At 43.6% G+C, this 25,943-nt stretch overlaps 1 protein-coding gene across 1 annotated transcript; it reads right to left on the bottom strand.

Moving 5' to 3' along the window:
- Window positions 1-11,262: 11,262 nt before the first annotated feature.
- On the bottom strand, window positions 11,263-25,441 carry prdm1a (PR domain containing 1a, with ZNF domain). The gene is made up of 7 exons (XM_069655981.1): window positions 25,242-25,441; window positions 21,987-22,325; window positions 19,918-20,037; window positions 18,460-18,712; window positions 13,986-15,046; window positions 13,714-13,842; window positions 11,263-13,607 (listed from the first exon to the last, which is right to left on the bottom strand). Exons 1-7 carry the CDS (start codon window positions 25,266-25,268, stop codon window positions 13,002-13,004), a joined length of 2,535 nt encoding a protein of 844 aa, XP_069512082.1. The 5' UTR covers window positions 25,269-25,441; the 3' UTR covers window positions 11,263-13,001.
- Window positions 25,442-25,943: the final 502 nt, after the last annotated feature.

The raw sequence follows: 25,943 nt of genomic DNA, 5'->3' as shown, positions 1-25,943 counted from the left end.
TCTTCTTCTTTTTTAACGTCTGCAAATATGTTTTTATGCAACAGTGAAAATACCAACTCATCTGATGCTCGCCATCCGTTCCTCCACTTGTCACCTTCCTGATATGTTTTATGTCTAACCAGCGTGACTGTAAAAACAATGACCATCTTTGATTTGAACACTATAGGGAGCTTTTAATGGGTTGTGGTCAGTGTAAACCACCACAGGTACCACACCGGAGCCTCTTTTTCGATTGTTGAATAGTTGAGCTGATAAGACCTGAATTTCTTAGAAAAGAAACTTACTGGCTTTTCAAAACCCTTAATCGTCCCACATACAGCGGCTACAGTCCTCAGTGGGGCAGCCCCTGGGTTTGACTCCCACCCTTGGCCCTTTGTCACGTGTCATCCCCACTCTCTCTTCCCCTGTTTCTGACACTATCCACTGTCCTCTCTCTGTTGATAGAGGGCCACAAAAGGTGTTTTGGGTATCTGATTAGGATGCCTCCTGAGCGCCTCCCTTTGGCGGTTTTCCAGGCAACTGGGAGGAGACCCCCGGGGCAGACCCAGAGTTGCTGGAGGGATTATAAATCCATCTGGCCTGGGAACGCCTCAGAATTGAAGCTGGAAAACGTTGCTGCGGAGAGGGACGTCGGGGTCAACTTGCTTAGCCCGCTGCCACTGCGACCCAGCCCCGGATAAGCAGAAGAAAATGCAGCTATCGTTACGCATTTTTGTTATGTTAAGAGCAAGACTGCTCGTAATATTCATTTCATTTGCTATCCTGAGGTACCAGTTTCGACCTGGACCTGGCCAGCGATGAGTTTAACACTCACACTCACTTCTTCTGTTAGAGACACGAGGTGAAGCGGTGCTGACTCACTTGTTTGGTTTGGTTGGAAAGCTTGGTACGGTTTCTTTTTTATTTCTTTAAAAGGTAATTAGACATTTTATCGCTCTAGTTAAGACCCCTTCTTTTACTATACTTAACAGATTTGAGTAGAATCCCCAAGGCCTGTTTTCTGTTTGCCTCTCTCTTTTTGTGCCATGTCACTACTTCTTGGTTAATGAACCTTTTTACCCAGAACACCTGGTTTTCATGTTGCTTCATTTTCCCCCTACGAGCCGAGTCCGAGCACAGAGCCACGGGTGAACCAGACCTGAGGCCTCTCTATCAGCGTTTTTTGAGCGCTGACAGTGAACACATCACAGCACATACGACTGACGTCCATGAGGCCTCAGTGTTATACTGAGTTGCATAGTTGAAAAGGTTTTAATGAGGATTTGGTTCCAAACAGGTAAACTTGAATGAGAGGTGGGCTGGCAAGATAAACCGATGTCTTGAGAGCTGAGGAGGGCCGACGGGCTCCAGAGGTGAGCAAAGGAGAGGCTTTCATGAGGAACAATATACAAAGCACTGAAAATACTAGCTGGCCTTAGCATTGTGCCGCAGAGGTAGCCTGAACGATCTGGCGACGAATGACTGAAGAACCAGGGTCTTTATAGACTGCAGGCTGATGGCTTGATGTGGAACAGGTGAGCAGGCTGGAGTAGTCAGGAGGTATTGTTTGGCAGGGCAGGTGAGGTGCTCTGAGGATGGCCACACCTGCAGACAGACAGAGCGAGACAACAAAAGACCAAGCAGCAAAAAATAGTTGAAAAATGAAGCCAATGAAGTGCAAAAAACTGCAGTTCCTCGAGTGGCCACTTGAGGCGCCAGAAAACAAGAAATAACATTACAGCAGATGGGAAAATGCCCATTTTTACAGCAGAAATAAACATGTTTACAGCCTGGTACAAAAACGGTTTTGATATAAAGAGCAAATTTTATCGTTCAAGATAACTGTACGGGGGGTGAATTTTTTTACAACACCCGTTTTAATTATATTAAGCCTTAAATTATAGGGGTCGGATCACTTGATTGACAGGTGGATCCTGCTGGCTGTCTGCTAGACGTCAACACAGACACAGAGCTTAACTTCACCTGTTTGTGTTGTTGGAGACTTTTGGGGATTTTTTCATTCAAAGTTTGGACAAATAATCTCTCTCTCTCTCTGTGGGATTTATGGAACTTTATGGCCGTGCAAGAAGTCTGAGCTCCAGCTTGTCGGTGAGTTAAATGTTAGTGTTACTGTATTGAAATATTTTAGCACTAAGTAGCAGGCATACTGTGCTCCCTTTAGCTGCTTGTTAGCATGTTCAGTGTTTATCAAACATTTATTTAACCATTGGCCAGTAAATAGGAGTCAGGAGTTGTTTGCTTTTTCCCAGAGAGATTACAGCAGACCGTAGTGATGAAGAGGCCGGTTATTTTAAGTTTCCCGTTACGTGTTGTTCACCCGCCGCTCTCTCACCGGGCGAGCGAGCAGCAATCTGCTGCTTGTTTACTCTGATAAATAAACACCTGCAGTCAGTCACCATCACAAACAGAATCTCCACTGTGGGGAAACACAAAGCTAAATTAGCTCATTCGTTATTTATAGTCTATGGCTAACAACCGCTAGCTACGCTGAGGAGCATATAGCCTAGCTTCTTAGCCGTAGCTGACTGCCATAGGCTTCAGCTTGTTCGCTCCACCTCTTTGCCTGCCTCTGGATTAGCTGGCTCTGGTATTTCCAACATGGCGACTGCCAGCGCCGGCACAATTTGGGCTTCAAAACGCTTCTGCAGAAACCAGTGGGACACGTCACTGAGACTACGTCCATTATTTATTACAGTCTATGCAGGAAACACAAGGGAAGGGAACACAGGAGACACAAAGGGAAAAGGGGCAAACAGCTATGTAGCTATGGCCTGAGCCATGACACTCATTCCGAAGGTCCACAGGTTGGACAACATCTAGGTGTTTACAGAATGTGTTGCCAATCCATGCTGCAGCTGTCGAGATATTTCTGTCTGGACCAAAGCAGGAATGACGGATCAACATTGTCATTCATGGAGCCAGAGAGCCATGAGCCAGTGCACGTAATGAATACAACATCTGGCGTCAATGGCCGTTACAGTAAACGGTTTCTTGTGAGGTTTCATGTTCAACATGTTCTTTGTTTTAAATAAAGACAAAGAGGAAATCATCAGCTGGGGAAGGAAAGCTCGTATTGGTGACAGGATTTATGGAAATGTGGTCTTAATTTGGAGAAACATTTGGCTCCCAATCGCCTCCATCGTGCTCTGATATGTTTGTAATATTTTTAATGAGGTAGTGCAGTCGGTTTGATAATGACATATTAACTTCCACCTTTAAGCTTCAACAGTCTATGTCCTCTCCTATCTTTGGCATCTCCATCCAAGGCCAAAAAAGGCGGGGACTTCCTGTCACCGAGTTTTCGGAAGGAAAAGTGAATTTCGGGGAAGTTGGATGAAAACAGAGGAGAGGGGGGGGGGTGATGAGTCTGAGTCACCCGTGCGGACCAGTGACCCTCCCATGCTGCGTCTGACGGACGTGATGATGTGCTGCAACGTGTTTACCGTAAAACAGCCGCCGGGGACGCCGCTCGGTTTCCGAAAACGTCTTCAGTGGCGTCACTCTGGAACGCAGCTCGGAGGAGATGCAGAGTGTGTAATTGTGTGTATGTGTGTGTAAATATATGTGTTTGTGTGGGTGTTGAAAGGTTTGTTTGATTTGTGGTTTCATTATGATAGAAACAATTCACAACATTTTAGGGGAAACTGATCTCCCGAGAGACAAATGATGAATCAGTAAATCGAGACTTGAAAGAAGACGAACGTTTAAAGTGTCTGTATTGAACATTTATAACTGTTAGTGTGTGAGTGTGTGTGTGTGTGTGTGTGTGTGTGTGTGTGTGTGTTTGGACCTACATGTGCCTGTACACGTGTTTTTATTTGTAATTGCATAAGTGCATGTTTGTTTCCTGATGTCTGTCGTGTGTTTATGCATTTCTTAATAAGTGTGTGTGTGTGTGTGTGTGTGTTTGTGTGTGAGAGAGTGCGTGTGGGCGTGGGTGTGTGTGTGCACATAAATCTTGACTATGGTCCCTGAAAAGATGCCAGAAGCGCTGTAGCTGTTTACTGTTCAATCTCGGCTGCAGCCTCGCAGTCTGAAGCTGCATCCTGATCAGGGAAGTTCAGATGATTTGTCGAGGGGATTTTCTTGTCTGCCAGTTCTGCTGTTCGTCTTACTCTGGACCACAGTGTCGGACAGAACATCTGATCGTCAATAATCGCCATTGACTGCCAAAAGATAGTCGAAAACACTCAGAAAAGAGGAACCCCAGCTGCACAATCCTCTCAAATTTGATGTTGATAATAGAAAATGCTCTTTTGCATCAGGATCTAGATTAAAATCCAATTATGGGATGCATTCGCCTTTTTACTGCTGTCCAGACTAAAAATATGACCATAAAGTCGTTTATGTTAGAGCTAATTAGGACCCTTATTTACGTTTACTTTGAGGCAGCGACCTCTAGTGGCTGTATTTACTATAAGCGGCGATAATACAAGTGACGTATTGTGAAGGGTGATAAGTCAGGAGTGCAAAAACAGGGTGGCCTTACTCACTGTCGTAGGTATGTAACATTAGTCGCTTAAGTACTGTAATGGTCTGAACATAAGATGTTTTTATTTCCGTTGACATACATCTGAAAAAGTTGGGTCGTCGTATTTTCGGGGTTTAGACTTTTAAAGGCCAATATATGTTCGCATCTGTGAAGCGAGTGTACCCCTCATGAACAGTGTTAATTTCGTTAACGAAAACAATGACGAAAAATGTTCATCAATGATCTTCCGTTCCATGATGAAGACGAGACGTTGAAAAAATAGATCATTGATATTGAAATATCTGCTGATACGTATGTTTCGTTTTCATTAACAAGCGTTTGTTGCAGCTTCTCTGTCTGATAAAATACAGGCAGTTCATTCCTGTAACCGGGTACGGGTTGGAGGTAATGGGTATCATGAAGGTGGTTGTGAGCGTTGTGTGTTAACCCAGGCGCTCTGCTTCAGGCTCTGAGCGCGCTCACAGAAAAAGGGGGCCTTTTACACGTCCTTTGACACTTCTTCCGCACAAAAAGGAGCGATTGTCGGACAGACTATTTACATGAGAAGCGATGATGAAAAGTCATCTTTAGATGTCCTCATCATTCTTTTACTGTACGGATGATCTACTGAAATTTAAAGTGATAGTTTTACCTGAAGCAAACAGGTAAAAATGAGAAGAGGGAGACTGGACTAAAATGTGACCACTATTTATTGACTAAAACTAATAAACATTTTCATCTTAAGACTAAGTCTAAAATAGCTGCCAAAATTAACACTGAGGCCAACCATCACTCGCAACTACAGAGCCCGGGGGATGAAAGATGGAGAGACGCGGTATTTGTCAGAAATGAAATCACTCAAAAGTAGGCAAAGTTAACCAACAGCTGAGGCAGAGTTAGTAAGTAAGTAGTCTTGAAAAAGAGGGGTGTCAACTTATAATCAGGGTTGTCTTATATTTCACCAATACTTTGATATAACCCATAATTTAACTTTACACGCGTATTTGTAGATATAACCTGAAGTCTGTCAAAACATGATAAATATGAAGGCCAACAAATTAATTGGATTAGTCGACAATCTGACCTCATACACACGTTCTTTCCAAAAAAACGTGTTAGGGCCGGATCAGACAGAACGAGGCACACAGCTCTGCCTTTTTTGTGGAAGTAAACACCCCATCAGACAGAGCGCGTTTTAGCAGCTGGGGGCGGCTTTTTTTTTCTACTGTTGTTATGGCAATCCCCGAATCATTAGCTGTCATTAACCTAACCGTTATATTGTAAACTGACAGAAGGCCCGCCTCTCCTTTCATCTGATTGGACAATGAGAAAAAACAGCCATGATACGGGCGCTTTTCTGCTTTGAGTTGAAGTTTTTTCAACTCGTGGTGCTCAGAGTGCTTCCTCAAAAACACTGCGCTCTGCAACGCAAAAGCAGCGCGCAAAAAGCCTCTCATTGAAAACGATGACAAAAGGAGCTAAAACGCGTTCTGTCTGATCGGGCCCTAAAAGTTGTGAAACGTGTGCAGTGTCGTTTAGGTGTCAAAACTATTTGGTTATGTTTAGGAAAAAGATCTTGGTTTGGGTAAAGATAAGTTTTAACTTACTTACTAAAGTCCTGTACGTTATGTTAGCAAGCTTTCTCACTTTTTATACTACATCAAAAGATTTTCTAAATGATTTGTTTTGTGGTGGAAATCAAATCCTTTGATTTTCCAAGACATTGTGTTCCGGGCTACAGATTCATTATTTTAACGCACTACAAGCTACCACCACCGTATGATGTGATGTTAAAAAGTAGCTCTTTCACATATTTCTGACTTAAACGTTCGGCAGAATTCAACTCCCATCACAGGCAAATTATGGAATAAGACAAATAACTACTGCAATCTACATAAAAGTCAAATAAGACAGCTTTAGAATACAAAAAAAGTAATGAATAACAATTGTTAAATCCAGTCACTCCACCAACCTTTCCACCACGGATAACGCTGCATTTTCCAACAACGCCGAGTGCTGGAAGTCGATGCACATTGTGAATCCTGGAGATGTCTGAGAAAGTGGGAGAGGGGACTTAAAAATTCAAAACAGTGAAAGGTAAGAGAAAGAGTGGACACTCTTCCTACACCAATCTCTTTAACTCAGTTAAGTTCCATTGAGTGAATTAATTCATCTGCAAAAGTGTCAGACCAAATGTTATCAACTCATTGATCTGTGAAGGTTTTTCCATTAGTAATATCTCAGCTGATTTTCCTCTCATTCTGATTTCACGTGGAATAAGAGTCCGTGCGTAGAAAGGACATTAATTCTAAATGACACCAGTTTCCTTTAAATTGAAATCGTGGGCGTCCCTTTTCTTCAAAGCTGTGGGTAACTCACATTAAACTGTTGGTGTGACAGTGGGACTGTGTGAGATGAGAAGAAATGTGAAAATTCTGGGTAAATCGGTCAACAGATAAACAAACCTCACCTCAGTTTAGGAAAGCGGAACACAGGTCTGATGTTTCAGTGAAGCGTACGGGCTCGTGGGATATCCCCCCTCCTCCAGCAGTGGTGGATGTTGTCCTCCCCCGGTCAGAAAAGTGCTGTGAAACCCCGGCGTCATGATGCTGAGGTAGTGGAACTCGCTGTGTCAACGGGTGACTTGAGAAGTTTCCCTGATAGTAATAATAAGATCGAACAAACAGGAAAAGAGAGACGCTGTGTGCAAAAGTGAAAGATGCTGAGTCAAAGGGTGGGGGCGCAGCGACTGTTTTTAGTTGGGTGATGAGGTAACAGATCGATACTGCTCTCTCATACAGAGACTTCTAATCTATGTGGGATCCTTAATAACACGGAGGAGGAATGTGTCTTATCACTTCTTGCAGCCAAATGTCAGTTTGCACATCTGGCTGCGTGTCAGAAGGAATCAGGTTTGAACGGCACGAATTATGATTTGTCATTTGTCTGCTCTGACTTTGAATATTTACACTGAAAATCAGCATAAACTGTCATTTGAATTAAGTAACTTTAAGTTCTGTTCAGTGGGGATAACAGCAATTTTACTGCCACAGGAGTCTATGTTAGTGTCTGAATTTCTTTAAGCTTCAGTATTTATAGCTTGTTCTCTATTGCTGGAAAGGGAAGGGATTCGAAATAGGAATGCTCCTTGGTTTTTGTAAAAGGAAACAAAAAATCTAAGAAGATTCCTATATCAATTTTTTGGTCGACCATCCTTCCATTTAAGGCAGATGTTGTCCACCAATAAGTCCCGTTCTGCTCGAGGTTTCTGCCTATGAAAATAAATATCTTACTTACAACTGTTGACAACTGTTTAGCTTCGTCTCTGTGAATAATATTATAAAAGGGAAAGTGTAGACCTGCTCTCTGTGTAAAGTGTCATGAGATTATTTCTTTGAGGTTTGGCAGGATATAACAAATTGATTCTTTGTTATATATTTGTTGATGAAGTGTCTAAAGCCCAATATTTTAAGTGCTGTTGCACATCACTGACTGGCAAAACCGTTAATTGTAAATTAAAGCCCATAAAACTTTCTCAGTAGCTTGATATTTTCAAGTCGCTGTTGAAGAAGAACTCATCTCTTATTAATGGTGTGCAATTCAAGTTCATTCATTCAACCTTTATTTAAATCTGGAGGAATCATGGAGGGCACGATGTCAAGGGTACAACTACAAAGAATAAACACAAAGAATGGCAACAACACAAAACAGTTACATACAAAGGCAGATTAGTTTGTTATCATGGTTTTAAATTGACAGTTGCTAGAACGTGTTAAGTCTTGACTATGACACGGTTTAATAAAGAGGTGAGATATGGTGGGATGTTGCCGATTAAGACTTTATAAATAAATAAAAACCGATGCCCGTCACGTCTTGCTGTGAGCCCAACCAACCTTTTCATGTAAAATGCAACGATGAGTGGTGTAACTGTCACCAGTAGTGAATCTGAGGGCGGGGTGATAAATGGAATCTAGAGGTGTGAGAAAGCTTGACTCTTACTATTTATCTCACACCATCCAGCAATTATTTATTATTATTCAGTTCAGTATGGTTTTATCTCTGATCTTATTTGATTTAGTCCAATATTTCACACGTTTGTGTATATGCAGGTGCTCTTACTGTTTTAATGTGATTTTATGCCCATTTCACCGTCTGCCTTAGTTGTGCAGCACTTTGGTCAACGTGAGTTGTTTTTAAATGTGCCTTGTAAATAAATCTGACTAATTTTTAGAGTTAGCTTTCAACCAACCAAGCCCTCTGTCCCTTTACGACGTTTAACTCCTTGAACCCACTGTGCTGTTAAGTAGCCAGTATCACCAATTATTTCATTTCCAATATACAGTGGGCGTTACCAACGCAGACAGACACAAATGCCTCTGAAAGCTACAATAAATCAATGAAAAGGTGTCACTTACTGGTAAGCTGCTAAGCTAGGTAGCTAGTTCCAACAGCCAATTTATTGGTGCTTTTCGACAGCAGGAACTTTTCCCAGGAACTAGGAACCTTATCAGGGACTGGCGTTGTGGTACAGTTACTTTTACAGTTTATTCATGCGTCATTGGCCTGATTTGCATAATATTCCCGGGACTTTAGGCCGATGTGGAAACACAGACAACAATGGGCCACAGGAACCATTTAGTTCCTTGAAGATAAGTTCCTGGAACTTTTGGTCGAAATGCACCTTATATAGCTTTTAACCTCCTAAGACCCTGTGTACTCATACGGGGACATTACATGTTGGCTTCACAGCACCATAATATTTAATTCTGTGAAACTTAGACCCGTTGGTCTCATTCATGGACACTTTGTCCACCACCCTGTGGTGACAAAAGCAAACTACACTGATCAGTGTACATTCAAGATGGCCAAAATGTGTTACAGTCGGTCTCTACTCAACCAGGTACAAAACCTCTTTAGATTTTATGATTGAAACTTGTTTATTTAATGCGTATTAACAGTTGTAGTTTGATATGGCAGACAAATTTGACTAATTTTAGCATTAGCAACAAGCTACAACACCGTTACGACAAGGTACTCACGTGAGGACATTGGGACTTTTTCAATGTAACACAAAGACAATTCTTAGAATTACTAATACTAATACTTATTAGGTCCTATTAATCCCAAAAAGGTAGGAGAAATTAAAAATGCATACCTAACAAAAGCTCGGCTCGCAGGAGGCTACATCAGCACCAAACTCTGTCGTTTGCCATGAAATTATTTAGTGGAGTTGGACAGGAAGGACAGCTCTCATGAGTGTTTATTTTCTCCTTTTTGTCATCAGAACATCTCTGACTTAACTGGCCATATAAGGTGTTACTTCAACCCTTAATCATTTAATCTTTGACCTCTCTACTGTTTATGATTTAAGAGTGTAAACTTACGGTGGGATTTCAGTCCAGATAGAATGCAAAGTCCACTTTCCTGAGATTGTCCAACTGTAGGCTCTTAAATGAGTCATGCTGTCTGCATGTCTCCAGCATTCAGGATAAAAGACAGACCACAGTTATTGCAGCCCATAGGGCACGGGGAGCTGTGTTCCCATTTCCTGCTCCAGTTTTAAAGTTTGGCATTGCGCGGAAATGGACATAAAGATTCACGACTTTCCAGAGAGCTCGGTTTACTGCAGAAGTAAAAGTTTGAATATGTGAATGAATGTTGGAAGTTACACATGTGACTCTGGATCTCTGCTCTCAGCCGGTGACCTTTTCCCAGAGCTGGTTCATCTGCTGTTCATCTCTTTGTTTGAGTTTACGGCTCTATTCTGTTTTTTGGTCATTATGACTCTTATTCGAAAGGTTAAGGCCTGAATGAAGGTAAAGCTCCAGCCTCAGGTGTTTTCATTTCTTTGGGGAGATTAGACCTCTGCTCAGGTTGAAGTAAGAGGGCGATATTTGGAAATATGTTTGGTTTGAGACATATTTAGAGAATGACTCATTTAGTAGCTTAAGTACGTGTTTCTCTGTTTTCCAGCTGAGTTGTTATAGCTTTCTTTTCACCGGGCTTAGCAAGACGTCCCTTGTAGCCCAGATTTTGGATTGAAGTGGGCCAGAATGTCCTCCGTAAGGCCTCATGTAAGATGTCTACTAGCTTTTTTTCAGTTTAATTTTACCCATATTTTGGACATTAAGTCTGTTTTTATGTCATGCTGTTTTACTGTTTATTAAAAAGTGCTTGTGATGTCAATATCAATAACATATTTTTGTTTTGTTTCCACAGATTTTACACTGAAGTTTCTCTGCAGTTGTTATCAATTAAACACATTCAAAACATTACATTAGCGGGGGATTGTTGTTAGCTTTTTCAATTGCTAGCTACTTGGCCATGGCTAATAGGCCGTTTAGCCTAAAGCTAAATAGCTAGCAGTAAAGCCAGCCTACATTATATTTTGGTAGTCAGTGGTGGATATAGAACTCGAGTTACAGAATTGTTACTTGGCTTTTAGCTGCCTTCAAAGCAACTGAAATCTTGTAGTTATTCCTGAGATGAGTGGCAATGTGGGGATTGGTTTCATGAAACCATGTGTTGCAGTTCAAAGGGTACAGTCCCCAGACTATGAAACTTTAAAATTGAAGAAATCTTTGGTTCCAGATGTCTGCAGATGTGTCTATCAAAAAGACTCCATATTTTGCTACAGTAAAACACGCTAATTGTAAATTTCACTGACTCTTTCCAATGTTTTTCATGTGTTGCTGGATTGTATGTGCACTTGCTTCTCAAAGATGACCATCAGACCAAAACGCCAGGAATAAGACACAGAGCCACAGGGTTTAGATTAGAGCAGTGAACATTTATATCATAATTTACACTTTTTGACATTTTTGCACATAAATAACTATGTAAACCAGAATGTAAACAGAGACAGTCCTTTAGGGGATCCTCCTCTGGAGTTAAAGCTCTGATCAGAGAAAGAGAGACGCTTTGGTCGAACATTAGTCAGAAAGAAAGATACAGAGTTCCGTTTGTGGATGTGCAACTGCTGAAAAAAATCACAGTTGCTTAAGTAACATTAAGACTTGACTCTTAATGCTAATATGACCAGTTTTAATTGGTATTGTACACAGTGTAAATGGTGCAAGCATCGGCACTGAAGTTATAAAGTAGGAGGAGGGGGCCAGTGCATAAAAGAAGGCCGAGGTGCTTTGGTGTATGCCAGTTCATAAACAAGATGGCGGACGGGTGGGGTCGAAGAAGGGGCCATTGCTTCTCAACCAAAAAAATATTAACAAACGACAAGAACAACAACAAAAACATCTACAAAACGAGAGACAACAGCTAAAGAGCGAACACTTCATCATATACACACAATACATCTTCCCTTCTTCAGCATTTTGATTCCTCAAGTCCTTCTTCCCTTGTTTTGATTTTCCTTTCCTCTTTTTTGGTGTGCGTTAGAAATTAAAGCCAAGTGAACTTTGGTTACTAGCGTCAAGTGTGAATCCCTTATTCTGAGGATGTTCACTTCCCTGTTGGATGTTGACAGTGTTGTAGAAAAATAAAACAAAAGGACAGACTCGGGGGGGCCGGCTTGCCAGCCTCCCGAGTCCATTATGTGCTACATGTTGAGCGGGCTGTGCCGCTCCTTTGGACCACATGAAGAGCTGCACTCCAGTTCAGTTTGGTTTCTTCTTCTTCTTCAAGTAGCAAAACGCAAATAAATAGAAAGCTCCCACCTCTTGCTGTCCCTTTAAACACTCATACACGCACACAAACACACGTTCTTTGAGTCACATGCACACTGAGGTAACCGTTGTGAAAAATATACAAAAAAAATGCCCTTTTTTGTTTCATTTAAATTAAGTAGGCATCAGAGAAGGACAACAGACATACTTTAGGGAAGCGATCAAGCGCGGTTGAAAAAAAGCTCTTCTTGCTAAATTAACAAATTTATGTGCCGTACTTTGGCAAGTTCTTCAACCCTTTTTTAACCTGCTATATTGGTTTCAAAATTTAAATAGATAAAACCCTGAAGAGTGGATACCCCTGGTTCTATAGGTCAGAGGTCAAAGGACGGATATAGGCATAGAGAGTGTGACTATCTACAGAGAAATGGCCACAAAGAGAAAAAAAAAACATCAAGAATAAAAATGTCTTCTACATTGATTTCACCCCGTCAGTGTAACCGTCTCTTCCACTTATTGCTTTTGAAGACAACAAACAAAAAGTATAATAAATTAAGGAGATTATATAACAACTAATTGATCGAAAAACAAAAACATTTGAAAATAGAGACCAAATAATCCAACATCAATAATGATAATAGCATTATATTAATTACATTAAAGGTAAGTCCTGGGTAGATGATTGTCTCTAAGTATAACAAATGCAGAAACTGCTAAGTAGTCATGGGACAGTCTCTTTTGAGCCCTGAGTACGTGAGTCCCTGATTGGTTCAAAACCTGGAGTTCTCATGTCAGTCCTGATGACAACCAGGTAGAGAAATATATTATTTACAACTGTTGCTCCTGGCAACCCAGTCCGCCTTAAGTCATGAAGTCTTGACCCTTTGTCTCTTAGGATCAAAGGTCACTTAAGCGTGATCCTCTGACTCCTGTTTGATGGTGACATTTGCAGAAAGGGGTAGGACGGGGCTGCTGCGTCGCATCTTGATGACGGACGTCTCATTCAAGGACTCGTATACACCATAACCCCCAGACAGGAGCTCGCTGACACCGCCCTTGTGGTGGGGTAGGAAGTGGGGGGACTTAAGGTCGTTCTCCCTCCACAGCATCCCTAAGACCTGCTTCTCCAACATGGCCTCCACCTCCACTCCTCCCTGGAGTTGCTCCAAACGCTCAGCATGTTCACTGACATCAAAGCGCTCAATCTCTTCGTTGGCGCGCTGCACCTCATCCAAGGCAGCCTGACTGGAGACAGCAGGGCTTCCAGGGCCAGAGGTAGCCGCCAGGCAGTAGCCCTTTAGGTGAAGGCGAAGGCTGCACAGGTGGATGTAGTGGCGGTGGCAGTGGGGGCATTTGTGCGGACGCTCACGGGAGTGCAGGCGCTTGTGCAGCTTGAGGTGGACAAACTGGGTGAACTTGGCTGGGCAGAGTTTGCAGTGGTAGGGCTTCTCTCCAGAGTGGAGGCGCAGGTGAGTCTTCAGGTTGCTGGTGCTGCTGAAGCGCTTGTGACAAACCTGTAAGAGCAGAGGTGAGAAAAGAGATGTCAGCAGCTTGTAGCAACCCACCAAGTCTTGAAAATCAGCCCAGGGAAAGTGCATAATTTTGAGAATGGTTTCTTACCGGGCATTCATGTGGCTTTTCCCCAGTGTGAACCAGGAAGTGCTTCTGCAGGTGAGCCAGCTGGGTGAAGCCTTTGTTACAGGTCTGACATTTGAAAGGTCTCTCTCCACTGTGCACTCGAAGATGAACCTGAACATATTGAAAACAAGGGAAGAAAAAAAGTCTGATTAGGCACTGACTGGATTAGTTTGGCAGGAGGACATAAGAGTATTGTCCATTTGCTTTGTGTCTGTAACATGTTTTCTGTAAAGCATATTTTGTCTGAGCCTCACCTTCAGGTTCGAAAGCTGTCCAAAGGTCTTGCTGCACACGTTGCACTCGTACTTGATTTTGCCGTTCTGCTTCTTCAGTGGGTAAGGCAGGGCCTTGTAGCCAGCTGAGCCAATGCCACGCTTCACCTTGGTCAGGTTGATGGCCTCCTCATCGCTTGTATCACCAAGCAGGGCTGAGGTAGGCTTGGTGGGCACCCGCTCGTTGGGAGGTGCTGTGCCCGCTGTTGGGGAGCCGCTGGTGGGTGCATGGGAGGGTCTGTTATGGTGAGGGTGCCCAGGGTAAGGGTGATGAGGCCCTGCTTTGTCTTTCAGAGAAGTCGCAGCTGAGAAGGCACTGGTCGGCCCGGGAAGGAGGAAGTCTCTGTGTGCAGAGATGGAGGAAGGGTGGACATGGTCAGGCATCAGGAAGGGCCTCCCTGCTGTGTCTGAGGGCAGAAGGGGCATGTGAGGGGGAAGTAGGCTGCTGTAGAGAGGGTACATCCTTTGGAAGATTCCTCCAACAGTGGGGACACCACCACTAGGCAAAGGGTAGTGAGGGGGCAGGAGGTAGCGTGAATACGGCGCTCCTGGAGGGTAGAAGGATGAAGAAAGGGGGGCAGATGGCGGAGAGTACCCAGGGTATGAACCCAGTCTTGTGGGGTAGAATGAAGCTGGGGATGGACCACAGGGGCTTCCCTGAGGGCTGCTATCTGGGCTGCTCCTCGCAGAGGGGCTGGGTGTTGCTGAAGACTGATTACCAGGAGAACGAGTTGCGGGGTACCCAAGCTGGCCAGGTTTGTGGCTGAGGAAGTCTTCAGGGATGTGAGGGTGAGGCCTGAGAGCTGGGTAGAGGGCACGAGGGTATAAGGGCCGCTCAGGGCTGTCAGCACAGCGAGGGCGGGTGGGAAGCGGCCGACTGGGCTCCCTCTTTGAGGATGAGGAGGTGCCTCGCAGAATCGAGAGGACACTGTGTTCCCTCTTTGGTGGGCTGGGGGTCACTGCGACGCAGGACGGGCTGGAGGCTTCGACTGAGCGCTCCTCACTGCTCACCTGCTGCTGCTTGACTTCCAAGAGGGACTGCTCTGAAGAGACAGAGAGAGAGAGAAGAGGTCAGTGGGAGTTCATCGGATCAAGATAGGGTCCTCTTGGTCACCCTAGGGGCCCATTAATAAATTATTACATTTATCTTTCTTTAAAGTAGTAATCATGACTTCATAGATTCATAAATTTGCAGAGATAAACCTCTTCAGCAGTGTGTGTGTTTGTATATCTGTGTGTCACAGGGGATTAAGGAATACCATCAGTAACTCGGTGAACCAATTAAGGTGACAGACTTGACGGACGAGCGTGAGGGGCGAGGGTGGGGGCAAAAGACAGGAAGTGAGGCGTGACAGCTGCCTTTGGGCACTGTGTGTGTTTATATCTGTGGGTGTGTGTGTGCCTATAAAATCAAGATAAAATCAAAATGGTGGCAGGGCTGATGGAAGGTTTCCTGCTAAAGATACCCTAGCTTGGCCTCCACCTGCCCTCCACTGTGTGACAAGGTACACACACACACACACACACACAGAGGCGCCTGCAGACAAAGGCCTCTGTCTGATTTGTTGACTCTTCCACTTTTGGAGAACACACACTTTTGATCAAGCTCCTACTCTCCTGATTTCCCTGGCCATTTGCTATTGTGTCCGGGTCAAAGGTTACATTAGAGAGCTTCCTCCTCAGTCACTCACACCTTCTGTCTCCTCTGCATGATGAAAGAGTGGATTAGGAGGAGAGCTCACATGCACACACTCTAAAAGCCCTGGGTAGTCAGTTAGCAGGACATCTTGGTTGTTAAATGGCTGCAGACTGGCCCTTAAAACGCTGCTGTCTATTATCTATAAGCTCATTCACTGCCCAGTCAACTTTTATCATGAGGTCGCCCAGAGGGGAGTGTGTGTGAGTGTGTGTGAAAGAGATGGAGGTTGTCAAAGTTAATCCTGAGTGCCAGCACTGAGGAAATTTGTTGACTCCCCCCTCACTCACACACACACACTCATTCAGCGACCCTTGCATCAGTAGTATAGCGGCAGTGTGTAAACATTGAGGTTATCAGTTAGCCTTCCTCCTCCTCCTCCTCCTCCGCCCCTCCTTCCCTTTTCCAGAAAACAAACAGGGCCGCCATCTTGGAGATATCAATCTGTCAACACGGCCCTTCTGCCAGGAAGTTCAAGTAGTCAACAGAGGGGGTGGGAGGTGCGACTCCTCTACCTCTGGCACTCCCTCCTCCTACTCTACTTTCTTTTGGTCTTTTCAAGTGGCAAATATATCAGAGCAAATGGCCGACACACTCACACACACACATAAACACGCTCATGCACGGTACGTGTGAGCTAGCATGTGTCTGAGATGAAAAGAGTGGGCGTGATTGCGTTGGCATGTCTTATGACTATTTGTGTGTGTGTGTGTGTGTGTGTTAAGAGAGAGTGTTTTTGTCTGCAGCGCAGAGTGTCTTTGAACACAACACACACACACACACACACTTACACACACATGGTGGACAGGTGCTTTCAAGTGCTAACACTTAAAGAATGCTACATGACGGCGACAAAAAAGAGTGAGAGAAGAAGAGAGGAGAGGAGAAAGTGAGGGAGTGAGACTGTGGTGCACGCTCAGTCATTTTGCAGCGCGCGCACACACAGATGTCAACACACTCACACGTCTGGTTTTGCTATGACTGCGCTGGAAAGAGCAAAAACCAGAGAGAAAAACATGACACAGTTGACATGTCGCACTCCTCAGGAATTAAACACAAGATGTCGCTGGGTGTGGACCAGAAAAGACAGAACGCAAGATGCGTAACTTGATCTGAATCTGGAGGTATTTGACATTTTAATTGATTGGCCTGAACTTGTAAGCTCTGCTAACTGTAATAACAGCAGGATTCAGAAGAGCAGCTTCCTCTTTCGCCTTTTGCCCTCTTAAGTGCGCTTCAGTCTTCTTAGTCAGACAGATTGTGGTTTTTTTTCTTGGTTTTACTCAGCAGATGAGATTATTTCTGACTCCGTTAGTTGAGCTCAAACTCCAGAGGGGCCACACCAACAGTCAAAGAAACGTACTCATCTTGGAAACGTATGAAAATGTCAAGGGAATATAACTAACTAAGGAAATTACTCGCAATTTTGAGGAACTCTTAATGTTTCTACTTGAGTAATACAACTTTATATTTCTACTCCACCACATTTTGGAGGTTAATATAGGACGTTTTACTATACATGATTTTTTGGGTAGTTTTCAAATTAGCCCCATGCTAACCAGCTCGGCCATTTTGCATAAAGAGTTCTTTAAGTTCTGGAACTGAAAGTATATTTTGATGCTTATAATTTCTAATGCAAATCGTCGACTTGTAACAGACGATTTGCACAATGGTATATTGCAACTTTTACTTCAGTAAGTTCTTCTTCCAAAACTGCTTTAAAGTTAAAGCTCAGTGCCATAGAGGGAAAAACTGCATCCAAGTGCAGGTAAGTGTTTCTGCTGCAGGTAAATATCAGTATTTAAGTCAGTGGCAGGTCAACAGGAGCCTGTGGGGCTGGGGGGGGGGGGGGGGGGGGGGGGGGGGGGGCAGGCAGGAGGGGGTTGAGGGTCCCTCCTGCCTCTGTCCCCCAGGTCATGCGCATTTTTCCCTGGGCAGTGGAGTCGCCCAGGCTGGGTCTGCTGGTTCCTCTGCCACTGTAACACAGCTATTAACCTGCAGGCACACCTGGAAACCCCTGAGCTCCCACTCTCTCTCTCTCTCTCTCTTTGTTTTCCTCTTAGCTCGCTCGCTCTTTGATCAGCTCAGCTGAAGTGGATAAGTGCAGTTGTGTTGTGAATGTGTGTGTCGGGGGAAAATCAGTGCTGGATGTCCGAATCTGTGCCCTCTAACAAAAAGCTAATTTTACACACTTGTTATGCAAACTTAAAGGTTTTAAGGTAGGGTTATTAAAGGTTAAAAAAAGTTTCTGTGTGAGGCCGCTTACTTCTTTCTCATAAAAGGTCACACACACACACAAGTCATGGAAACACACACACTGTCTCCGCTCCTTTTATTGAGGTTGAGCGAGGTTGTGTGTGTGAGTGTGAGCTTTCATGTTAAAAGCGGGTCTTTAAGAGTGTAAGACTGTGGCATTAGGGGCCATATCCCCCCTGTCTGTGTAATTACACTGTCACTGGCACACACACACACACACACACACACAGACAAATACAACGATGGCACTGACAGAGATGAAAGGTTGTCGGTCTTGTACTCTCGTGTATTTGTGTGTGTGAGATAATGACAGGCTAACGTTCAGAGAGGAAGGAGACACGGCTGCGCTCAAAAACACTGTTAGGCTTTAAGAGCGGCGACAGGACACACTCAAGACACACACACACACACTGCCTGCTGATATATGCTTCATAAACGTAACCTGTTCTTTCACAATAAAAGTCTGACCTCTGTTATATCTGCTGAAAGAATATCTGAACTTACTGAGTTTCTGCATCATGAGCTCTCCAGACGGGGGGTAGTGGAGGCGTCGGGCGAAGTCGTGGCAGTACCACACGAGCAGCTCAGCGCCGGCGGGGACGGGCTTCACCGTGTAGAAGTAAATCTCCATGCCATTCTGACACGCAGCCAGGTTCTGCTCCGTCGCCGAGTGGGCCGGGTTCACGTACCGCATCCAGTTAGAGCGAGTCTCGTCCAGGCCGTCGACGAAGTGGTGGAACTCGTCATCCGCGTAGATCTGAAGCAAGGAAAGGATGTTATATTAGTGATGTTTGAATGTAAGAAAGTGATGTGTTTCATTTAATAAGGAAAAAAAAATATATTTCTCCTGTTTTTGTTTGGAATAAATAGGATAGACATTTTTAAAAGAATAAATTGGTTAATTCTGTTCAATAAAAGCAATAAAAATCAGAATACGTTCCTCCCTATCTTTCACTTCCTTTAACTTCACTGGCAAACTTACATAAAAGTAAATTATTTCACCAACTATGACAGCAGCTACATAATGATTAAAGTAATTAAATTAGTTAAATAAATATACTCCAACAAACTCCCCGTTTAATCAGTGTGTAAATTAGCTAACAAGTTTTCTTTTTCTCAGAGTAGATTTCTGAATAAATACAGAAAATAAAAGCTGGATAAAAACACGAAACAGAGACTGAAGAAACTTACCAAATTAAAAGTAAAAACTTGTACGCTAAATTAGCTAAAGATCGAATCCAAACAGTTTAAGTATAAATCACACTACGCCTTACTATCTGTTCTCATCCCTCCATCTTTTCTTTTCTCACCATGTCCCTCTCTTCACCTTCACCTCCCTCGGACGGAGAGACAGACAGAACGCCGAGGAGGAGGCGGAGGTCTTTTATACTGAAAGGGAAAGGGACCAACTCATCTTCTACCTCCCCCCTCTCTCTCTCTCTCTCTCTCGCTCTTTTTGTGTCTCTTTCACTCTCTCTATCTTGATTTCTTTCTGCTCTCAGCTCAGTGTGTGTGTGTGTGTGTGTGTGTGTGTGTGTGTGTGAGAAAGTGAGAGATGAATGGAACACCTTTCAGACTTGCGTGTCTCCTTGTGGTTGACTTTTTCACACACACACACACACTGCGGGGGCGTTGGTCAGGTAGGTGGTTCGTGAGCGGTGTGTGTGTGTGTGTGTGTGTGTGTGTGTGTGTATACTCTCACTGTCAGTTACCGGTAGTGATGGAGTGTATTCTGCAGAACGGTGTGTGTGTGTGTTACAGGAACCACAGAGCGACATGTTATTTGTGCGAGGATGACATCACATCCCCATCTCGCTTTCACACACACACACACACAGAAAAACAGCCTGCCCTGTTTCCTGTTCCACTGACTGACTTTAAACATGCGTGACGTCACAGGAAGGGGTCCCTCCGGCTTCAGAGGAAGTGTGTGTGTGTGTGTGTGTGTGTGTGTACACTCACCCTCCAAAAGTACTTGCGGTTGGCGTCTTTGGGGACGCTGTCGGCCGTGTAGATCTCGCCCACCAGGGGACCGAAGCGAGTTCCTTTGGGGATGTACTCCCTGCTGCACACACCGACCACCTGCACCAGGACACGCACACACGGGCGGGTTAGACAAAAGATCGAAGAGGTCTTTGAAGTGGATTGTGTGTGAAGATCTTTACACACACACATTTCAGCGTCCTAGCATCTTAAGACAATCAAACCCCAAAAATCTGAACGGCCTAAACTGGATTCTTCCTTTAATATGGTTTTCTTTGAGTTCAACATCTTAAAAAGCCAGAGTGAGACTTGCAAAACCTGTAAAGATGTTTTACGATAAGTCAGATAAGAAACATGCAGTCTTTGACCTCCTGGCTTGCCGTAGATATAAAGCTTGTGCATGCACTTTTATGCTCTTGTGCACATCCATGAGTGATATGTGTCAGTAAGTCTAATTAAGTCCTCTTGAACGCACACATGCAGACATACAGTATCAAACAGCTGTCAGCACAGCCCACGATTAATGAAGAGAAGGCACGCTTCACCTTATTTGGAGTGTGTGTGTGTGCGTACGTGTGTGTGTGCGTGTGTGTGTGGCTTAAGAAAAAAAAAAAAGCATAATCTCTTCTTTCACATCTCTTTCTGTCACCACACCTCCACTCTTCGCCACATCAAACCAAAACACGCTTCAGGAGGGAAACATCCCACTACTCAAAAGAAAGAGCGATCTTCTGTTTTTTTCTTTTTGTGATTGAGACAAAGAACTAAAAATAGGAGGAGGAAAAAAGAAGAGGGATTATGTGGCGACTAGACACAGAACCCACGCATGCAGACGTCTCTCCCAAACCTCTGGTGACACGGGGAAATCCCCCTCTCCCCTTTCCCCTCTGCAGCACCAGACAGAAGTGTGTGCACATGACTTATTACCTAAGCCAGAACTCTTTGATCAGAGCGCAGAACCCCCGTCCTCAGCCTTTCCCTTCTTCCTCCCTGATAAATATTAGCAGATATCCAATCAGCTCGCAAACAAAACACCCTTCTTGTCTCTGCCCTCGGTTTCCTGTTGATAAGATCCTGACGAGAAAATCTATGTGATCACGACGTGTCAAAACTGGCAAAGTTATGACCTTTTGACCTGCAGTCATGCCCCCTTCTTTTTCCCAATACACACCTTAAAATGTATTGATTGTTTGTGTTTGGAGGATTATCAGAACTGACTCGTCTTGAAGATGTGAGAAGATGCACATTTTCCACATCAAACTTATTTCTAATAATGCAGCAAATGATTAAACTTTCAGAAGCCGAACATCCTCTGCTCTTTGTTCCACTCGCTCACATCGCTAGAGAGTCATTTTGCTTCTGCCTGTTACCTAACCTTTGTTTGAACCTTTAACAGGTTGACTTCGATCAGCGGCTCAATTTTATGCGTCAAAAAAGTCACAAGGTCCCTATTTGGTTAGTTGAGAAAGGTTTCTTGCCTGATAACAAGGCTGACAACTAAATATAACATCCTGAAGACGGTTATTTAGCTCCAAACTGTGACGGGAAACAACTAATTCAAATCATTCTTACTGCAGATTAGGCATAGGAGGAATCTGAGGGGTCAAAGTTCACATTATAACCCCTTTAAATGTCACTTAGCAGGATAGAAACCAACAGATAGCAGATAGATTAAGTCTGTTGAGATGTTAAATTGTGCCCCCTGCAGGCAGACACAGGCGCTGCAGCTGGATTAATCAGTGGCTCTTCTTGGATGGATACGAGCTGATGTATAACCTCACAGCTACAGTTACAGTGTGTGTAAGAAAGTAGTGCCTCGAGCGTTTCACACACCGACTCACACACACACACGCACACACATATGCCTCTCTGTAATGTGTGTGAAGCTTTACGGCGAGACACGACCCCTCTTTCATTACATGACCCACGTCTGACTCACGGCGGCTTCCCCTGCCTCAGTGTGTGAAAAACTGTGACTGGAGAGAAAGTTTGCATGTCTGCCAACGTGTGTGTGTGTGTGTGTGTGTGTGTGTGTGTTAGAGTCTGACCTCCTTGCTGTCAGCTGGATGCTTAAAGGCCAGGTTCCGGGGCAGAGACGCCTCAGCTCTGGTTGTCGACATCATCACGGCGTCACCGTCTGGCCCCGCCTCCCACGCCGTGTCCTTCACAATGTATGTACACTTGTCCTCAAACTCCGCCTCCGTCCAGCGGGTCATGTCCGCCTCCTCCACGTCCATCTCCATGTCGACGTCCGAGTCCGCCTGCGTCGTCTCGGCCGAGTCTGCTGTGGTGGCGGCGGAGGCCATCTTGGCTTCTTGCCTTGTGTCTTCCTGCTCCATGGTGTGCGCCCCCTCACTGGTCAACATGGCCGAGCTATGAGAGGTCGCCTGGAAGGACAGAAAGAGAGATACTTATTAAAGCATTTTCATTGATGTGAACATTTAAGGTTTAAGGAAGAAAAGAAGAGTGATATAAAGGATGAGAGCAGAGACAAAGATGGCGTCTGTGTCGGGGAAAGAGATATGAGATAAAAAGGATTATTGGGGCAAACAGACGGAGAGATGAAGAGATGAAGGGGGAGAGAAAGAAGAGAGGAAGAGCTGTGATTATTATGGGGGGTGACTCAGTGAGGAAGGGGGGTCTGACTAACGCTGCTGTCACACACACACACATTCACACACACTTGGAAACAGACGGGAAACACTTTGTTTTAACTGTTTACAGAAAACTAATTTGGGAACAATCAGGGAAACATTTTAACTTTAATAAAATGATGATTTTCATGTGGTCATTATTCATCCCAACATCATTACAATTAAATTACAATTACAATTTACGTTACAATTTAACTTGTTTTACAGTTTTTCTGTTTGTTTTTAATCTCTAAATAAATGTTAATGCTTGATTTCTCTCTTTCTTCTGTCTCTAAAAACCACAAAGTCAAATGTAAAATGAGTCTCTTTGATCTTTAAAGGGGACTAAAGAGGAACCAACTCAACACGTATCTCTCATGCGGTGATCAAATGTAACACTGCTCCTTTAGAACAATCAAAATCTTGATTATCTAAAGAATTAAAGCTCAGTAATTGATCTAAATCCTAATGAACTCAAACAAACTCTGACGCTCTGAGCTGAAACACAGGCTGAACAATGAGGGAAAGTTTCCATTAAATCCACATTTTCTGCATATAATTAATTATTAAAAGAGACAACGTGATTATTTTCACTCTGAGTCTGTTTATCTTTGAGTTTCTTTCTGTGTCCAAATGTTTTATTCTTCCTTTGCAGACGTTTTCTCCTTTTCTTTGTCCACTTTTTAAACAATAAGAAAGTTTAAGAGGCAGAAATGTGGAGTTAACAATGAGTTGGATTCACTCAGATTATGAACCCACAATCTCTGTGTCCTCCCCCCTCCTCCCCCCGTCTCTTCCTGGGGTTGAAGACAGAGGAAGGAAACGCTGTCTGTGTCTGAATGAAGCTAAAATTGGAAGCAGAGTGGCACTGCAGCGGAACCGGCAAATCATCCCCACTCCCAGCGTGTGTGTGCATGGATTTATGTTTATGTGTGTGTGTGTGTGTGTGTGTGTGTGTGTGTTGGTAATGAAGGGGGGGCAATGAGGAAGGGAAGGGAGCGCCAAAACTTTTCCATTTGGGGGGCCACAGCAGCAGCACAAACAAAACTTCAAACGCGATCCCACCCAAGTCACACACACACACACTGACACGCACACACACACACACACACACACACACACACACACAAACAGAGGCAGCAGATATCCACAGAGGGACAAACATGCTGCTTGCCCACGCAGCAGATCCTCTGTGAACACACTCACATCTGAATTCTTCTGCAGCCGCAAAGAACAGAATTATTTCCCATGCAGCCGGCTGCAGTCACAGCCGACCACTTTTCCTGCAACCAGCAGCAAGAAGTGACACAAAGAGAGGAACCTGAGTCACCTCTGGCTGGTGAGGAGAGGGACTTTACAGAAAAAAACTTACATGTCCTCATTATGTAAAAAAACCTGGCTTTTAATTTAAGCAATAACAGCTGACATTTTTAATTTGTTTAAACCAAAAAAAAATCCAAAATGCTGAATTTAAAACCCAACATTTCTTCATATGATCATTTAAATGTTTTCTGAGCTTTTGTACTTTTCACATTTGACCTATAGCTCTTTAAAGATAATTGAAATAATCCTAAAAACTGTTATTAAAGTATTAAATTATATATATATTAAATTATTAAGAAAAACTTGCATCAAACGTAGTCTCAATATTTAGTCTAATAGTAAATCTAATGGAGGATGGAGAAAGGAAATTATGTTACTCACTTAAAGGCAAAACAAAATCCACAAAATCCATTATTTAAATAATATATCGAGCAACTTTCCTGCAAGTTAAAGTTTTTGCACATTTTTCCACCGAGAACAGACAAGCAAATCTCCAGTTTCTGCTCTATTTGCCATTTAAATGAAGCTTATTAAAAATCTGATCATACGAAAACGTCTCTTAATATTTCAGCTCTCAGCAGAACTCCTCTTTTGCATAACAGCTGCAACATTGAGAACTAATATTGAAACCAAGAAACAATTCACCTCTGTCACATTTAGACAAACTGAAAACACAAAAGCTGAGTCTGCAAACAGTCGGAGGAATTTCAAATAAAAGTGCAATTTTAGACGCACAGTCAAGGTGAAACTCTGAGAGCTGTGTAGGCAAATATCAGAGAACAGTGTAAAGACGGGAGAATTATTCTTTGAAATCCAAGTGGAGGAAAATTCTTATTAATGTGAAGTTTTTTCTGACTGAAACAAACATCACACGTCCTCCTCTGAGTACTGTTTTAATTAAAAAACTAATGTAAAGTCTTTAAATTTGCATCAAAGCTTAAAGTCCAAACTAAACCTTTAAAATAACTGAAATTAAAACATCTCAGAGCAGAAATTAAAACAATGTGAGCTAAATCTAAAGAGTAAAACAGCAAACACAAACAGCAACAGGAGAAATCAGAAAGAAAGAGAGGAAGAAATAAAGAAATAAAAAAAACTTTTCAGTCAGAAACAAGCAACAAGAAAGCAAAAAATATGCTTTTAAATATCGTGTAAAGCAGAGGCCAATAATTACTTACTGTTTTTGTTTCTTTATTATAATCCATACATTTTATTTAATATCTTAATTTAAAAAAACAGGTAAAAGGTGCTTAAAAGTTTGTTTTAAAAATAAGAAAAGTCCTTCAGGTGTTCCTTTTCTTCATTTAGTAAAACATGTAAGAGTGCGAGTGTCCGCTCCGTACTCACCGTGTAACTTTGGTCCCATCCACACATAGGGACGTCCGGTCAGATCCTCCGTCTACGTGCGTCTGAGGATACAGAGTGCGCGAGGACAGGTGCAGTAGGTTCCGTGCGTCCCGCTCCCTGCGCTGATACTCCACACCGGTGTCAGTGTGTGTGTGTGCGTGTGTGTTACCGTGTGTGAGTGAGTGTGTGTGTGATCCACTCCGTGTCCTGTGTTCAAATGCCTGACTGAACAAGAAGCTCGCGGACTAAGTTGGAAGAGAGCCGCCTCTCTGTGTAAGCCACGCCCCCATAGTCCTTACCCCCCCTGCTATTGGCCCCGCCCCTTTTCTCACAAACACACACTTTTAGTCATGAAGAAGAAGCAGCAGGCGCTTTCACCTGAGGCCATGGGATACACACACACACACACACACACACACACACATGCACACACATTGAAGACAGAACGTATGCATCGCAATAAAGTTTTCTGTAATGATGATAATGTTGGTGAATGTGTGTGTGTGTGTGTGTGTGTGTGTGTGTGTGTTCATGTGGGAAATGTCTGTTCACAGCTTCAAAAGGGTAAACAACATTTGTGTGTGTGTGTGTGTGTGTGTGTGCGCGCGCGCGCTAGGGGGAGCATTGAGTCACTGTCACAGGATGTCCCTCTCTTCCTCAGGAAAACACTCACACACACACACACACACACACACACACACA

Source organism: Semicossyphus pulcher, unplaced genomic scaffold (assembly GCF_022749685.1).
Source record: "Semicossyphus pulcher isolate SPU_LCO1_2020_fin unplaced genomic scaffold, fSemPul1.0.p SCAF_9, whole genome shotgun sequence".
Classification (NCBI taxonomy): domain Eukaryota; kingdom Metazoa; phylum Chordata; class Actinopteri; order Labriformes; family Labridae; genus Semicossyphus; species Semicossyphus pulcher.
This window is presented reverse-complemented; position numbering and strand designations above follow the sequence as displayed.

Excerpts from the sequence above, each read along its gene's own strand:
- prdm1a (XM_069655981.1), bottom strand. The coding sequence starts at position 25,268 with ATGTGTGGATGGGACCAAAGTTACACG. Across the intron at positions 20,038-21,986 it reads ATCCAGCTGACAGCAAGGAG|GTGGTCGGTGTGTGCAGCAG; the intron begins GTCAGACTCTAA and ends GTCCTGGTGCAG. Across the intron at positions 13,843-13,985 it reads GACAGCTTTCGAACCTGAAG|GTTCATCTTCGAGTGCACAG; the intron begins GTGAGGCTCAGA and ends CAATATGTTCAG.